Raw genomic sequence first — 18,213 nt, 5'->3', positions numbered from 1 at the left:
GCCTTCTCACTTGAGAGAGAAATCCTGAACTTCATTGGCCTTCTGAAACCAAGGTATCTTTCCCTGGATGGATGCCTTTGACTGGATATTTCTATAGACCAGTTTTAATTGGGACATTTTCTCAGTCTTAGAATTGTAAACTAGCAACTTATTAAATTTCCTTTTTTAAAAGCCATTCTGTTTCTGGTATATTGCATTCCGGCAGCTAGCAAACTAGAACATCTTACATCTATTGGAGTGATTATTTCATTAATGTCTTTCTCTCTCCATAGAGGCCAGTTCTGAGAGACAGAACCCTTGACTGTTCCCCTTTCTAGAATCAAGCCCGGATTATGACAGATGCTCAATAAGTGTTTGATGACTGATTGGATGAAAAGCCATTCTTATTTATTTTAGTTTCCTCTTTAAGTCACTTGCTCTATACTTTATCCTTACAGCCTTTATTCTATTCTGTTTTCTACTGTAGTTTTTCCTGTACAAATCTTGGCTACTGCAACATATAATAAGCTCCTTGTACATCAGAGCCATGTCTAATTTACCACTGAACCCTCCTTTGTGTCAAGTAAAAGGCCCTACAGGTAGGAAATCAATGACAGGTGTTTATTTAACAAAATTTAACAGAAACTGAAGGCTGTCCGAATGTGGTGAAGGAGGTGTGGTGTCCTTTACCTTCCCCAAAATCTGATCCACAAACTGCAAGTTGGAAATTAAACCTCACTGAAGTGCCATGTTTTCTGACTCTTCCTATTTCATTTATCAGAAGGTCAGTCCACACCATTAACTGTGCATCCTTGGGGTGAAAAACATTACTCTTACTCCAAGAGGAGTACAAAGAAGCACAAGTAAATAAACTTCATCTCCTGTATCTAACACAGTCAATTAGTAGAAGCTGGCTGGAGTACTGTATTAAGAAGGATCCTTCAAGCATGCTTGGCTGCAGTAGGAGAAAGATCAGTCTGCCATAGACACAGAAAGGGGGGATCACAGTACATGTGTCAGGATGCTGCCTCCCCTCCCAAAGAACTGTAATTAGCAGCTTGGGGCAGTGTGGAATCAGTACAAATAACGTGAACTGTAAGGATGCAGGGAAGGGAGAGCTCACTCCATACTAACACAGTTGAGAAAGACATAAACAAGGAGCAGAGCTGCTGGAAGAAAAGGTGATATTCAAATAGACACTGAAGATGGAGGCAAGGGAAAGACATTCCAGGATGGGGCACCTGCCATGAGCAAAGACACAGAGTGATGTTCAGGAGACAATGAGTAGTGCAATTTGATTGGGAAAGACACTTCTTGGCTGAGATCAGTGAATGATGTGGCTGAAAGGGCTTTAGATGTGAGACTAAATCATTGATGGCAGAGAGTCAAGAAAATTTTGTGAGATGGAGACTGACATGATTACTCTTCTAGAGCACTAAATGTCACATAACTTCATTTGCATTACTCATCTCACTATTGGCAGTTAGGCTTTAAGTAACGGTTCCAAATAATCATCTCATATTTATTGCCCTTTAGCTGCCAATCTAGTACACCATGATTTTTCTCAAAGCTTGCAAATAAATTGTCAACATCAGTTTGTGTCATAGAAATATGAGAGAAGACCATCCTTACACTTTACCTGACTTCCTCTATTTCCTTTTTCTCCAGATGGCCCTGGGACTCCCCGCATACCCTGTAAGAAGGAAAGGGGAATATATACAAAGAATCTTAGTAATTTCAGTCACACTATAAACTTTTTTCATGTAATTTCACATTCTAGCCAAGAGTAGACACTTTCTTTACCATTCTGGCATAATGACAGACTAGATGCCCTGAACAACTATCCACTGGAAAATTATTTAAAATTCCATATAACAAATCAAAATATGTTTACCATACATTAATGAGCTGACAAGAAAGAAGATAAATCCCTTGAGTCCAAAATGAAGAGAGAGCAGGAATCCAGAGAGGCAACAGCCATTGGCCATCCTAAGGGTTTCCTCTGACCTGTGTGTGTGATGTGAGAAACCTCAAGCTGATCAATTATTTTTAAATGGCCCCAGAACATGACTCCCAGCAGTATATATCTCCCCCTAATGTGGGACAGAACTCCTGGGATGAGCTGGGACCCAGCATCAAGGGATTGAGAAAGCTTGTTTACCAAAAGGGGGAGAGAGAAATGAGACAAAAAAATTTTCAGTGGCTGGGAGGTTTCAGACAGGGTCAAGAGGTTATCCTGGAGGTTATTCTTATGCATTATATAGATATCCCTTTTTAGTTTATGGTATATTGGAGTGGCTGAAGGGAAGTACCTGAAACTGTTGAGCTGTGTTCCAGTAGACTTGATTCTTAAATTGTATAGTGACTATATGTAATCACATAGCGATTACAATGTGACTGTGTAATTGTGAAAACCTTGTGTCGGATGCTCCTTTTATCCAGGGTATGGACAGATGAGTAAAAACAAATGGATAAAAAATAAATAAATAACAGGGGGGATAAGGAGTAAAACAAATGGGGTAGATTGAAATGCTAGTGGTCAATGAGAGGGAGGGGTAAGGGGTATGGGAGTTTGAGTTTTTTCTTTTCTCTTTTTATTTCTTTTTCTGGAGTGATGCAAATGTTCTAAAAAATGATCATGGTGATGAATGCACAACTAGGTGATGATATTGTGAGCCATTGGCTGTATACCATGTACGGACTCTATGTGTGTGAAGATGTGTCAACAAAAGTATCTTTTTAAAAAATGTCCCCAGAAGGTAGTTTCCCCCAGGAACTTAGCAAAAACAACAACCACAACAAAGCCTCAGGCCTTTATCTGCTCACAGATAAAGCTCCATCGAAAATAAGTTTAAATGAAACATCACAACATACATGAGAAAATAAGACACCAAGAGGAAGAACTAGCAAAAACAACAGACAACAATCCTGTTGACAGCAATGCCTACAGATATAAAAATTAAAATGCACAGAGTATAAAATGTGTATGCTTTGATATGTTTAAATTAAAAAGATGAGAACAAAACAAGCAACCTAAAAAAAAAAAATAGCAAACATGCTTGAATAAGAATCCAATAGAACTTGGAGTGAAAAGTATTAAATAATTGAAATTAAGCCTTTAATTGACCAGTGAAATGGTGCATTTAACACAAGTGAGGTGAAAATTAAACTAGAAAATAGGAACTAAAGAAATTATTCAGAATGTAGTACAGAAAGACAAGTACATTTTAAAATACATGGAAGAGAGGACAGAATGAGAAGGAGCTAACAAATTTCTAATTAGACTTCCGTAAAGAGATAATAAAGAAAATGGGAAAGATTTAAAAAATCCAAAATGATAATTTGCTGAGTATTTTCTAAAACTTATGGAAGACACAAATACTCAGCATCAAAGATCCAACAAATTCCAAATAGGATAAATAAAAAGAAATTTCACAGCTAGACACATCCCACTGAAACTACAGAAAACTAAAACAGAGGAAAAAATTTAAAGAAGCCTGATATTTTGTTTAAGATTGCTTACAAAGGGACAACAATGATTTTTGCAGATGATTTCTAATAAGAATAATGAAAGCTAGAAGACAATACAAGCCAGAAGAGCATGAGATTACATTTTCAAAGAAAATAACTACAACAAGAAATTGTTTACTCAATGAACTATCTTTTAAGAAAGAGGGTAAAATAAAATAAAACTTCAGAGAAACAAAAACCAAAGGAGCTTACAATGAAGTGACACATTATAGGAAATTCTAAAAGTTGTACCTTAGGCAAAAGAAACATGATTACAAAGGAAGGCAACAGTGATTCCAGTAAATATGAGTACAAATGTGACTATATAAAACAACAATAATAACAATGTCTAATTGGGGAAATTTCACACACAGGAAAAAACAGTACAATGGAAATAAAATACTAGACAGTAATATATTACATATATCCCATATATATACCCCACATAATATATTATACATATCCCATATAATATATTGAGCATAACTAAGTTTCTAAGGTCCTTGTATTTTTGGGAATAAAGACAAAGATACAGATTAATTTTATACATTGTTGAGTATTCATGGTAAAATGTCTAGACTAATCATGAAGAATATATAGAGTAGAGTTGCAAGACTAGTAGAGAGGAATACATAGAATGAGAAACTTTCTTTACCGGCTCTCCATCCAATCCTCCAACACCCTCCTCACCAGAGTTACCCTGTGGAAGCAAGAGGAGCAGGTGCACATGGTTATTTCTTTAATGTTAAGTAATACTTGCAACTGTTTCTGTTAATAACTGATGCATACTGAAACAGCATTTATATACTGCACTCAATTATAAAAAGCAGTTGTTGTCTTCCTGAGCAGTTAAAGACTGTTTTTCCTGATAGGTGCTAATGAAAAAGAGAAGGAAAAACCCTCAAATTTTGCATGGATAGAAAGACTTTTTAAAAAACTTCTGCACTGGTAACAAGTTATCCCTTCACAAGACTGCAAGAAACATTTCCCACTGACGCTAAAGATGGCCCTTTGTTCACTGACTTCCTTTAATTAAAAAAGGCTAACAAATATGACTGAATTTATCTTTATAATGGGTTTTTGGAAAGTCACACAAAGGCATAACTAAAAATGTGAGTGCACGTGTGAGCACTTGGGCCGACCATAAAAGAAATTATCCTTAAAGGAAGATCTGAAAAAATGAGGCTAACTAGGTGATGTGGTAGGAACAGGCTCCTGCATAGTGACAGCTCATCAAATATTCCATCATTTTCAAATAATAGGCCTTTCATTCTGCTATCTCAAAATGACATTCATTATTCATTAAAAGCATCTTTTGAAGAAGAAATCCAGAGTTTTTAAAGCAGAATAAAATGCATCTTGCACATGCAGTATAGCAGACTTACTGTCCACCTAGGAAAGACACATTTCAGGCAATTTTCTTTTTTTAACCACAGACAGCTGGTACATGAAACTAGGCTTACCAAATCGTTGGACCAGAATTACATGATACATTTGCTATATGCCACAGGGGCGAATCAGTGGTACCAAAAAACACAGAGTAAGGAAGATCTGTGAGCCCTCTGCTGTCCTATTGATTGCTTTTGTAAATTTTCCCTAGGATAATGTGGGGGACAGAATGGGTGCCTAACAAATACTTGTTGGATGAAAGAATGAGTAAATGGATACAGTGATTATGAATCTGAGTATAACGTCATTTCCCTACCATGCCAGAGTCTCTTTCCCATCAGCCTTACCCTAGCACCCTTCTCTCATCTGATATCCACTCGACCAGACCCTCCCTTATACACTTGGATTCAGGACCGAGTCTCCCAAACCATCTTGTGTAAGTCTGATAACCTGATTACTATAGACTTAGCAAGGCTTGAAAATGCGAACACAGACCCCTGCCTTAAATCTGAAATATGTGTCCTACAAATAGTCATTTGAGAGCATGGCAGCTGGGCTGATACTACCACCTGACATTTTCACTTCTCTAAATCTTTTTGCCTCACTCAAGCAAAGGAAAGGCAACTGAATACAGCGTTGTATTTCCCAAAGAAGCTGCTATACAATTTTCAAAGAGTAAAGGAAGTCACCTACCTTCTCTCCTGAAAATCCTCTTGCTCCCTAAAGTAAAAAGGAATTGAGCTTGAATGAGATCTTTTAAATCTTGTTTCAGTTAAAAAACTATACGTTTCCTAATTTCAAGAAAATGCAATTATTAGATCAAAATGAATATTTCTTCTCCAGTGAATGTCATGGGTCTCATGGACTCTAATTATTACCACCTCCACCCACCACTCTTTACCTGTAAATTAGAGAAAATTGCACCTTGCAACTCCTCATGTACGGGTAGCAGGGAACAGCAGTGGCCTGTGACTTGTTATTATAACGATCATATTTTATAGACAAAATGAGAATACACCAGCTAATAAGCATGAGAGGGCCTCCAGGAACAACAGAGGAGATTAATTGAAATAGTCACTTGGTAGAATATACTGAATATGGTCAATGGGGTCAAGAAAACTCTCTTTAGGACTCTGAGGTTGCAGAAAGTTTTTCCTGCCCTTAGTTCAATCATTTTTTTATTTTAATTTAATGCAACCACTCGCAAAAGATGACCAACCATATCTATTCGACCTTTAAAATTCCAGTGTTCTCAAGCCCAACTTCCAACTGTCAGCTGCTATCACTCTTTTCCTTAGTGTTTTCTCTAGAATTAGAGCTTGTCCTACCTACATGCAGGGCAGGCCAGAGTGATGAGGAAGGAATGCCCTTGGAGGCATCCCCTGATTAATTCCAGGAAAGATTAGGTATATAAATACCCCAGCTCCCTGGCCCCTCAAGTGAGATCATTTGAGATGCATGTTTGACATCGGCTCCCAGAGTTCCCCAGTAGGATGCAGCTCCCTCTACCCAGAGTGGTAATCCGATTGGCAAAGCAGCCTTTTTGGGCCCCTTCCCTCCCTGTCTCACTTCCTGGGACCACCTCCCAGTAAACCACTTGCAATTGATTCCTTTTCCCAGGCTTTGCTTCTGAAGAGTACAAACTAATACTATCTCAGTCTAAAGAGGATCTAAGATTCCAAAGCTATGTAGAAGAATTAAGATATTCCCAGACTCAAGCAAAGAGACAGAGGAAGAATCTCACAGCTCAATGTCACACTCACCTTAGATCCCCTCATTCCAGGGCATCCGTCCTCACCCTGGAGTCCAGGAAGACCCCAAGGGCCTCTCTCTCCCTGTGGAATAAAGGTGTGATGAAAATAGTCAAGCAACTGTCTCTGTCACCAACAGGTGGATTCAAACCAGTAATAATGACACTCAGAAATACTAAATACTGTAAAAGTACTTCCAGCTACTTCTACATCCTCAAAGACCTGATCATGTCATTCACAGGCAATCACATTGTTCGTTTATCAACTGCCCACATTGATACCCAAAATAATACAAACCCAAATTCAGTCCGATTACATGGACAAAACTTCAGATTCCAAATGAAAATAAAGATGTGTTTGAACATTTCCTTCAGACCACTGAATTAATTAGAATATCTCTAGTGGTACAACACACAAAGTATAAACCACTATTTAATTCTTATCTTCTAGGCAAAATCCTCCCTATTCCTAAAACATAGAGGAACTTATTCTGTTGACCCTATCCTATTGCCCCTTCAGTTTCCTTGCAGTATTTTTGAGATACCACTGTGTCAGCACTTAGCATACATGAGAGTGGGATTTTTTTTTTAACATATCAGAATCTCTTCCTATATTAGGAACTTCTTGGAGGCAAGGATAATGTCTCATTTATTTATCCCTGAGTCTCCAACTCCAAGCACACTGTCAGGCACACAGTGCACATGCAATCAGGATTTGAAGAATGACTTTCTGAGTTAGTGAATATAACCATTTGCTCTAGATTAAAGGAAGGGAATAGTAGAGATCACATCTTTTTGTTGAATTGATTAAATATGAATTAGGAAGCCCTGAACATGAACTTTCATCAAAAAAGTTATAGACATAACGTCTAATTTTGACTTAATGAAGTGAGAAAACTGTCCTACCTAAGCTGCCCAGAAAAGCAAAAAAGGCACATGGTAGGGCTGAAAGCACTGAGTCTAGAATGAAAGGCCTTGGATTTGTGTACTAGTTCTGCTTCCAACTTGTTTTGTGATGCTTAAGTCTCAGCTGCAAAAGTTAATCCTAACATACCTACTGTACTATATTGAACTATACAGTCTTACAGATCCTGAGTAATTTGTTGCCTTTATTGGAAAATAGGTGATACGTACAAAACAGATGTCCCCTAGAAAGCAGGGACACCATGTAAAAATTGCGACTTCTATTCCCAGTTTTCAAATTTCAGTTCCTATGCGTACATGATGAAATATTAAGGTATGTATTTTCAAAAAATTATCCCATAAAGAAGATAATAGTCTTAAATCTGACTTGTCACTAATTTAGGAGTGTCTAGCATGTACAGTGATGTACAATTAAAAACTGTTTTTGCAGGAGGAAGAACAAAGGAATGTCAGTATTGCAAGGTGTTGAAAATAGATGGTATATGGGAAAAAGTACAATCAGTGTAAGCTAGGGTCTAGAGTCAACAGTAACATTGTAATATGCTTCTAAATGTCAACAGGCAGGGGCACTGGGAAAGGGGTATGGATTCTTTGTGGAAGAAAAGTGTATAGACACTCTACACTTAGACTGGATTGTATGATGCATGAATAAAACTATTTTAAAATGCTCAGAGAGAAACAAGTGCTAGAGAAAATGCAGAGAAAGAAATGTACCTATTCACAAGGAAATGAAAGGTGCAGCCCCTTGGGGGGCAGTGTGGTGGTTCCACAGGAGGCAAGTGGTTGGGTTTGCCATATGATCCTGAAACCCTGTTGTTCAGTATATACCTGGAGGAACTGAGTGTGGGAACACGAATGGACATTTGCACACCGGTGTTTCTGGCAGCAGCGATTGTGATCCACAATGAATAGATGTGGCCTAAGTGTACAACGACTGAGTAATGGAAGGGGGAACAACAGTGTATACATACAATGGACTACTGAGCCATCACAAGAAGGAGGGAAGTTGTGATACATGCAACCAGATGAATAAATCTTAAGAACTGTATGGTGAATGAAATGTCAGGAACAAAAAGACAAATATTATCATGCCTCAATTATATGGATTAACTATAATATAAAAACTCAGTGCACTAAAGTCAAAAGCATGGGTTATCAGGTTGGGGCTTATAGTAAAGGGTCCTAGATTGTAAACTCTTACAGCAGTCACACATATTCAGGAGATGTAATTGTTAATTCTAAATTTTGAGATACTGAGCTGTTTGAATATAACCTGGTCTTTCCCTGAAACTCCGGGTATTTATGTGACACCTGAGACTCAGAGTCTATGAAGCTATGAAAGTGTAACTGAGAAATCAGGATTTAAGGGATCATTTTGATTACTGAATCATTATATAGATGTCACTTTTGCTTTTTGGAATACTGGAGTAGACAAAGGGGAATATCTGAAAACCCTAAACTATAATTAAGCTGTCTGGATATGTGGAAATATTGTAAAAGCCCTTATCACTTGCCTGGTGCCTTTGTGACTGTAAACTGCTATGCTCTTTATCTGGTCATTTTCTTAGTAGGCCCTAATGTAAGTCAAACAGTCATTAAGTAGCCTCAATCCCTTACATTTGTAAATCATCCACCAAGCTCTGCCATCAAAAGAGAGAGAGCTCTGCCTCCTTTCCTTTCAATTTATGTTAACATATGTTAACCACGTTTAACAGTGTTTTCTTTTATGTTTTGAACTTCTGCCTTGAATTTACTATCTGAAATGACCTCATCTCCCCTTGCTAGAATCCTTAAAAACCTTGAATCCCCTTTGTCCAAGGAGACAGAGGTTGGGCCGTTAGGCCATCTGCTCTCCTGCTACACGTGTAGTAATAAACTTTCTCTCTTTGAAACTCCAGTGTCTTAGAAATTGGTTATTGAACGCGTCGGGCAGAAGAATCCATGGCTTTTGTCCGGTAACAAAAGTCAGCACTACCCCATACAGGAACTGTTTAAAAAGTTGAAAAAGGGATCAGACTTCAACTGGAGATATGAATGAAGCTGATCTGAATAGGATTGGGGTAGATCAGAACACAGGGTAAAGGATGATATTGTCCATATCTTAAAACTTCAACTTGTGTGTGAGACCAAAGGGAGAGATGTTTACTGGGGGCAAAATTTACATTTTGGGTAGTGAATTTCCTACTTTAACTTGTGCGGTCAATTTAGTTGAACACCCTAAGTATGTGGAATCTTGAAATCGGCATGAGATTTTGTTGGTTTGTCCAGCTTAGTGCGATGCTCCAATAAATCCTAGAGTGCTTTGGACAATGAATAAACAGGTATTTGCAGGGTCCCCTTAGGGGAATGAGAGAAAGGAGGAAAGATCAACTACCCCATTTGGAGAATTTCTGAAACCCTTGCAAGCAGAGGGGACAACCAAATCAATAGGCCAAGCTCCAGATCTTGGGGTTCACCCCTATGAAACATAATCCTACAAAGGATACACTAAACCTACTTAAAATTAGGCCTAAGAGTCACCCCTAGAGAATCTGTGTTGCTCAGATATGGCCTCTCTCTCTAAGTCAACATGGCAAGAGAACCCACTGCCCTCCCCTCCTACGTGAGACATGACGCCCAGGGTTATGAATTTCCCTGGCAATGTGGGACAGAAATCCCAGGATGAACGGGATTCAGCATTAAGAAATTGAGAAAAACTTCTTGACCAAAAGGGGGAAGAGAGAAATGAGAAAAAAATAAAGTGTCAGTGGCTGAGAGATTTCAAGCAAAGTTGAGAGGTTATCCTGAAGGTTATTCGTACACATTATATAGATATCCCTTTTTCAGTTTATGGTATATTTGAGGGGCTAAAGGGAAGTCCCTGAAACTGTAGAGCTGTACTCTAGTGGCCTTGTTTCTTGAAGATGATTGTATGAAGATATAACATTTACAATGTGACTGTGTGGTTGTGAAAACCTTGAGCTTGATGTTCCATTTATCTAGGGTATGGACAGATGAGTACAAAATATGGATTAAAAACAAATAATAGGGGGAACAAAGGTTAAAATATATTGGGTAGATGGAAATACTAGTGGTCAATTAGAGGGAGGGGCCAGGGGTATGGTATGTTATGAGTTTTTCTTTTTCTTTTTTTGGGGGAAGGTGCATGGTCCTGGAATCGAACCCAGGTCTCCCGCATGGAAGGTGAGCATTCTTCCCCTGAACCACTCGTGCACCCCTAGTTTTTTCTTTTTATTGCTTTTTCTGGAGTGATACAAATGTTCTAAAAAATGATGATGAATATACAACTATGCGATGATACTGTGAGCCATTGATTGTATACCACATATGGAATGTTTGTGTGTTAAGAATGTTTGTGTTTGTGTGTTTTGTCAATAAAATTATTTTTTAAAAAGAGTAAATGGCATATTCCTTTGTAGTTTTTAGTGTATGAGAATAGCCAGAAAGAAACTGAAACAGTTAAACTGTATTCCAGTAGCCTTCATTCTTGAAGGCTGACTGTATAATCATCTTGAAGATGATTGTATAACTATATAGCTTTTACAGTGTGACTGTGTGATTGTGAAAACCTTGTGGCTGACACTCCCTTTATCCAGTGTATGGACAGATGCGTAAAAATACAAGAGAAAAATTAATAAATAATAGTGGGTATAAGGGGTTTGGGATGTTTTAGGTATATTTTTTTTTCATTTTTATTTTTATTCTTACATGTATTTTTTTGGAGTAATGAAAATGTTCCAACATTGATTTTGGTGATAAATGCACAGCTATGTAATGATACTGTGAACCACTGATTATACATTTTGGATGATTATATGATATGTGACTATATTTCAATAAATTACATTAAAAAAAGAGTAAATGGCAAAAAAGTAAGTATAACATGATCCAATTTTAGTTAACATTTTTTTGAATCTTCATATTTTGCTGCTGTATAGAGAAAAGTCTGGAAGGATACATACTGTTTACTTTGTGGGAGTGGGATTGGGAGGGTGTAGTAATGGATGATATAATCTTCAGCTTTCACATGGCTTGAGGCAGGAGGATTGTGTTCAGTTTTGACAGAGTAATGGCAGCAAAGTTTGATTCTCAAAAAAAAAAAAAAAAAATTAAGTCCTCACAAAGTCTTCACAAAGTTTCTCATATTTTCAGAGTACTGTCTCCATTACTTAACTTGGAAGAGCAAAGTACTGACACCCCATCAGCGTTAACTTGAGATATCTATAGGATATGCATTGAGGTTAACCTGCCAGAATCAGTTAAAAATAAAAGGTTATCAATAGCCCCTTCCAAAGTGAAAAAGTTAGAATGGGCATGGCCCAAATATCCCTAAAGAGTGGGAGAAGAATCAAAGGTGATGGTGGACTTATACAGAGAAGGTTGGGTTTAAGAAATGAGTATAATTGCTGAATCATTAAATTGATATTTCTTTTGGTCTCCAGTATCTCATAGCAGCTAGAAGAAAAAAGCTGAAATCGTGGAATTGTAACTCATACCAAACTCTGAAATCTGTTCTACGACTAATTGTTGTGATGTGCTTTGCAATTTATTGCTTTTTTGTTTACATGTTATTTCCCATAAAAAAAGAAAAAAAAGTAAATTAAATTATGATGATTAATATAGAAGAAGAAGAACACCTAGGGCTTTATCTGAGATTCTACAAAGGTTCCATGCACTAAGATTACTTTCCAGAAAATTACAACCTCCAGATGGTTCCTAGGCAGGTAAGTCCTGAAACCCAGAGGGCCCAGCCTCTCCAGAACATCATCTAGCTCCATCCCCCATCCCATATAATCGACAGTCCCTTCCAACAGGAAAAAGTTAAGATGGGCACAGCCCAGCAACCCTAAAGATGGGAGAAAGATCGAAGAAGAAGGTGGAATTAGATTGAGAAAATAGGGTTTAACAAATGAGTATGATTGCTGTATCATTATATTGATATTTCTTTTAGTCTCCAGCGTCTTGGAGCAGCTAGAAGTAAAAACCTAAAATTGTGGCATTGTAACCCATACCAAACTCTGAAATCTGTTCTACGACTAACTGTTGCAGTGTGCTTTGAAATTTATTGTTTTTTTGTATGTATGTTATTTTTCACAATCAAATAAATAAAAATATAAAGGAGGTAAAAAATTTAACAAAGATTCGTCATGAGGGTAAGTTCTCACAATTGCTAATGTTGGATGCCATAAAATCAAGACTTTTATCAAACATTTTCTAAGCAATAAATGGTATGTTTACATTGAGAGAACCATGAAAATATGCCTATAAGAAAAATCACACAATGGGTTTTGGGACTGGAAATAAAATTTGCAATGACAGACATCATAGAGTTTATCTTGAGAAACTTAGCCCAAATTGAACACAATATACTTAGAAAGTCAAGTGAAATGTTTGCAAAAAGCGGTGACTCCAGTTACAAAGAAGAAACAGACACTGAACTACATGCGATGAATTTTTTTAAAAACAGTTTGATAAAGTATCAGAGAGAGAAAAGCAGTATTTCTAATTTAATACATTATTTTACATAATAAAATACTTGAAATGTTTATGTGGGGCGGCGCAATGGTGGTTCAGTGGCAGAATTTTCACCTGCCACAGTTTCGATTCCCAGTGCCTGCCCATGCAAAAAAAAAAAAAAAAAAAGTTTTTATGTGTAACTAAAATTAAAGAAAATAAAATAATGTTAAAAATTGCCTATTTCACCTACGTCTCTAAATGTTCTTACATTCTAATTGGGCAAAACTTTTCTTTAGGATGTTCTCATTAGGAAATGGAAATTGCCTTAATATGGATACATTTGTTAAGTTGTTTTGAGAATAAAATTTAGACTTCTTGTTTTTCCCATTCTGATATAAGCTCTATCATGTTTAACAACTGGTCCCTCATTTTCTAGAGAGTTGCTTAAAGCAACTTTCCATTGCCATGACTTAATGGAAAGAATATATCACCAGAAGCTTTTCAAATGCTGAGCTAGTCCAAGTTATCTCATGGAAAATGGAAATAATAAGAATAATATCTTATTGCATAGATTAAATGAGGAAACACATACACAATTTAGCCGTGGCATACATGAGGCACTCAATAAATGTTAGCTGTTACTGTTACAACTGAAATGGCATAACCATTGTTTGTGACCTTATATAATCTGACTAATTAGATACATAACTAAGTCATGATGTGTAAGTTGTACAACCAAGGCATAAGGTATTATTTAAACCACCAACTTGTAACAGGTAAATTTTAAAACTACATAGAAGTCATGAATCTGCAGAGTGTGTTTTCTGAAGATGGCCATTCCATAATGTCTTTTGCTGTGTGACCGACCCTGCCACTTGCTCTCAGGATGGAGCCCCTTTCCCTCTCAGACCCAGCTCAGCCTCCCCTTCAGCCATCCCAGCCCAGACATGGGACATGTGAGAGAAGCTGCCATCTTGGCAATGGATTCTCCAGTGCCGACTTCTCCAGCCCCAGCAGGTGGACCCCCAGCTGCCACCCCAGGCATTGTGAAACAGAGATGAACCACCCTCTCTGCCCTTCTCAGTCTCCTCACCCATGGAGTCCTCAGACATAATGAGATCATTTGTTTACACCACTAAGGATTTTTTCTGAGGGGAGGTAGAGGAGGAAGGGATAACTGTATAACTAGTTTATTTATAATCTGTCCTTATAGACTTTCAACATAAACCTGCAAATTATGGGCCACATTCTGGAATGGTTCCATCTGCAGAGCAGTGTGTCTGCTTTTGAGCAGTCCAACCTGAACCACGACATTAAACGCAATCCAGAGGGTAACGTGAAAAAAAAGTCACCTGCTCTCGTGAGAAACGCAAAAAAGAGAAAATGAAACCTACTAGCGTTTCATTGCCCAACACGGTAGCCACTGACTACATGAGTCTATCGAGTACTTGAAGCACAGAATATTTTCTGGGTTTTGAAGAGAGTATTTTTTTGATAATGAAAAATATCTCATTACTAAATTTTATGTTAATTGCGTATTGAAATATTATTTTGGATAATTGTGTAAAATAAACTATATTAAATTAATTTCACTTGTTTCTTTTTGCTGTTTTTAGGGTGTCTACTATAAAATTAAAAATCGTCTGTGTTGACCACATTATATTTCAAGCTCTGTACCAGAGGGTCTCTATAAAATATCTTAGGACATTAGGACAGCAGAGAAGGGGGACGAAATCATCTCCCACTCCAGACATATAAGCACTTGTTTATTTCATTTGTCTGAAATTGGAGTCAACAATCCTAGGGCGGTTAGATGGACCTTCAGTTATTCTTCTAATTTTGACCAGGCTCAATGAACCACAGGCCAACCTCTGCCAAACAGAAAAAAATGAATTAGCACTTAAAGGACATTTAAAAACATCATTAAAAAATTGATAGTGAAAATCTGCAATTCCCTATATTTCTGAATATATTCCCTAACATCTAACAAATTATATTTTCTAACTGAGGCAAAAGAAAAAGAAAAAGCTGAGCAGTTCTCTTATAAACAGAGAAATGGATCAGCTAACATAGATTTCGGTAGCTACATTTTCTCTGATTTCTGCTTATTTTCCAAGATCAGGCAGCCTGAATGTTCAGAATAATAAAACAACGTGCACTCAACTGAAGCAACAAGAATGCTAATGCATGTATATACCAGCAAATCACACCTATGGTCCAAGGGTCCCTGGTGTCCCCAACACCCTTTCAGGGAGTTCTCGAGGATTAAACTATTTTCCCAACACTAGAATCTTATTTTCTCTTTATATTCTTATTCTCTCCCATATGTTCAATAGGATTTTCAAAAGCCAGCCACAGAGCATGTGATACCAAAACAGTCTTAATACAAAAGCAAATATGAGGGAGAGGCAAGTTTCCCAAGCTGAGGCAGCCAGCGTCCCTCTTTTGTGGGCGGCTTCCTGGTCCGGCTACGAGTCTCGGATCAGAGGGCTACCCAAGCCGCGGTGACCCTCCCCCGCGGGCAGCTTCCTGGTCCGGTGGCGAATTTCCCGGCCCCGCTGCAGCCGGCGACCAGCCACAGGTTCCCCTCAAGCCGCGGCGACTGACGCCCCCACCACGCGCGGCCCTCCGAACCAACGGAGAGAATTGGAACGGAAATCCCCAGGCCGCGGAGATCAGTGACCGGGAGGATCCCTTCCAAACACATGAGACAAACGTGTGCCACGAGTTCCACCTACTGGGCAGGATAAGAAAAACAGAACCCAGAGATTTCACAGAAAAATCTTACAACCTTGTTGGGTCCGACACCCAGGGAAATCTGACTAAATGCCCAGACGCCAGCAGCAGAAGATAATGGTCCATGCTCAGAAGATTGAGAATATGGCCCAGTCAAAGGAACAAACCAATAGTTCAAATGAGATACAAGAGCTGAGACAACTAATGCTGAATATACGAACAGAAATGGAAAACCTCTTCAAAAACGAAATCGATAAATTGAGGGAGGACATGAAGAAGACATGGGCTGAACATAAAGAAGAAATAGAAAAACTGAAAAAACAAATCACAGAACTTATGGAAGTGAAGGATAAAGTAGAAAAGATGGAAAAAACAATGGATACCTACAATGATAGATTTAAAGAGACAGAAGATAGAATTAGTGATTTGGAGGATGGAACATCTGAATTCCAAAAAGAAACAGAAACTATCAGGAAAAGAATGGAAAAATTTGAACAGGGTATCAGGGAACTCAAGGACAATATGAACCGCACAAATATACGTGTTTTGGGTGTCCCAGAAGGAGAAGAGAAGGGAAAAGGAGGAGAAAAACTAATGGAAGAAATTATCACTGAAAATTTCCCAACTCTTATGAAAGACCTAAAATTACAGATCCAAGAAGTGCAGCGCACCCCAAAGAGATTAGACCGAAATAGGCGTTTTCCAAGACACTTACTAGTTAGAATGTCAGAGGCCAAAGAGAAAGAGAGGATCTTGAAAGCAGCAAGAGAAAAACAATCCATCACATACAAGGGAAGCCCAATAATACTATGTGTAGATTTCTCAGAAGAAACCATGGAAGCTAGAAGACAGTGGGATGATATATTTAAATTACTAAAAGAGAAAAACTGCCAACCAAGACTCCTATATCCAGCAAAATTATCCTTCAAAAATGAGGGAGAAATTAAAACATTCTCAGACAGAAGGTCACTGGGAGAGTTTGTGACCAGGAGACCAGCTCTGCAAGAAATACTAAAGGGAGCACTAGAGTCAGATACAAAAGGACAGAAGAGAGAGGTATGGAGAAGAGTGTAGAAAGAAGGAAAATCAGATATGATATATATAATACAGGAGGCAAAATGTTAGAGGAAAATATTATCCAAACAGTAGTGACACTAAATGTTAATGGACTGAATTCCCCAATCGGGAGACATAGATTGGCAGAGTGGATTAAGGAACAGGATCCTTCTATATGCTGTCTACAGCGAGCACATCTTAGACCCAGGGATGGACATGGGTTGAAAGTGAAAGGTTGGGAAAAGATATTTCATGCAAATAACAACCAGAGAGAGGCAGGAGTGGCTATACTGATGTCCAACAAATTGGACTTCAGGTGTAAAACAGTTGAAAGAAACAGAGAGGGACACTATATACTAATAAAAGGAACAATTAAACAAGAAGGCATAACAATCATGAATATTTGCGTACCGAACCAGAATTCCCCAAAATACGTGAGGAATGCACTGCAAACACTGAAAAGGGAAATAGACTCATATACCATAATAGTTGGAGACTTCAATTCACCACTCTCATCAATGGACAGAACATCTAGACAGAGGATCAATAAAGAAATAGAGAATCTGAATATTACTATAAATGAGCTAGACTTTACAGACATTTATAGGATATTACATCCCACAACAGCAGGATACACCTTTTTCTCAAGTGCTCATGGATCATTCTCAAAGATAGACCATATGCTGGGTCACAAAGCAAGTCTTAACAAATTTTAAAAGATTGAAATCATACACAACACTTTCTCGGATCATAAAGGAATGAAGTTGGAAATCAATAATAGGCGGAGTGCCAGAAAATTCACAAATACGTGGAGGCTCAACAACACACTCCTAAACAACGAGTGGGTCAAAGTAGAAACTGCTAGAGAAATTAGCAAATACCTTGAGGCGAATGAAAATGAAAACACAACATATCAAAACTTATGGGACACAGCAAAGGCAGTGCTAAGAGGGAAATTTATTGCCTTAAATGCCTATATCAGAAAAGAAGAAAAGGCAAAAATGCAGGAATTAACTGTCCACTTGGAAGAACTGGAGAAAGAACAGCAAACTAATCCCAAAGCAAGCAAAAGGAAAGAAATAACAAAGATTAGAGCAGAAATAAATGAAATTGAAAACATGAAAACAATAGAGAAAATCAATAACGCCAGAAGTTGGTTCTATGAGAAAATCAATAAGATTGATGGGCCCTTAGCAAGATTGACAAAAAGAAGAAGAGAGAGGATGCAAATAAATAAGATCAGAAATGGAAGAGGAGACATAACTACTGACCTCACAGAAATAAAGGAGGTAATAACAGGATACTATGAACAACTTTACACTAATAAATACAACAATTTAGATGAAATGGACGGGTTCCTGGAAAGACATGAACAACCAACTTTGACTCAAGAAGACATAGATGACCTCAAG

At 37.9% G+C, this 18,213-nt stretch overlaps 1 protein-coding gene across 1 annotated transcript in view; it reads right to left on the bottom strand.

Annotated features, from left to right (window-relative positions):
- The window catches only part of LOC143657560 (collagen alpha-4(VI) chain-like), a 115,978-nt gene that overhangs the window by 54,175 nt on the left and 43,590 nt on the right, over positions 1-18,213 (bottom strand). Inside the window, exons 14-17 of the mRNA XM_077130092.1 lie at positions 6,642-6,713; positions 5,572-5,598; positions 4,145-4,189; positions 1,619-1,672 (exon numbers count right to left, since the gene is read on the bottom strand). Of these exons, the coding sequence (XP_076986207.1) occupies positions 1,619-1,672; positions 4,145-4,189; positions 5,572-5,598; positions 6,642-6,713 (198 nt within the window). The remainder of the gene's footprint in view (positions 1-1,618; positions 1,673-4,144; positions 4,190-5,571; positions 5,599-6,641; positions 6,714-18,213) is intronic.

This window comes from Tamandua tetradactyla, chromosome 15 (genome assembly GCF_023851605.1).
Source record: "Tamandua tetradactyla isolate mTamTet1 chromosome 15, mTamTet1.pri, whole genome shotgun sequence".
Lineage (NCBI taxonomy): Eukaryota > Metazoa > Chordata > Mammalia > Pilosa > Myrmecophagidae > Tamandua > Tamandua tetradactyla.
Note: the sequence above shows the minus strand (reverse complement) of the source record. Positions and strands in the feature narration are given on the sequence as shown.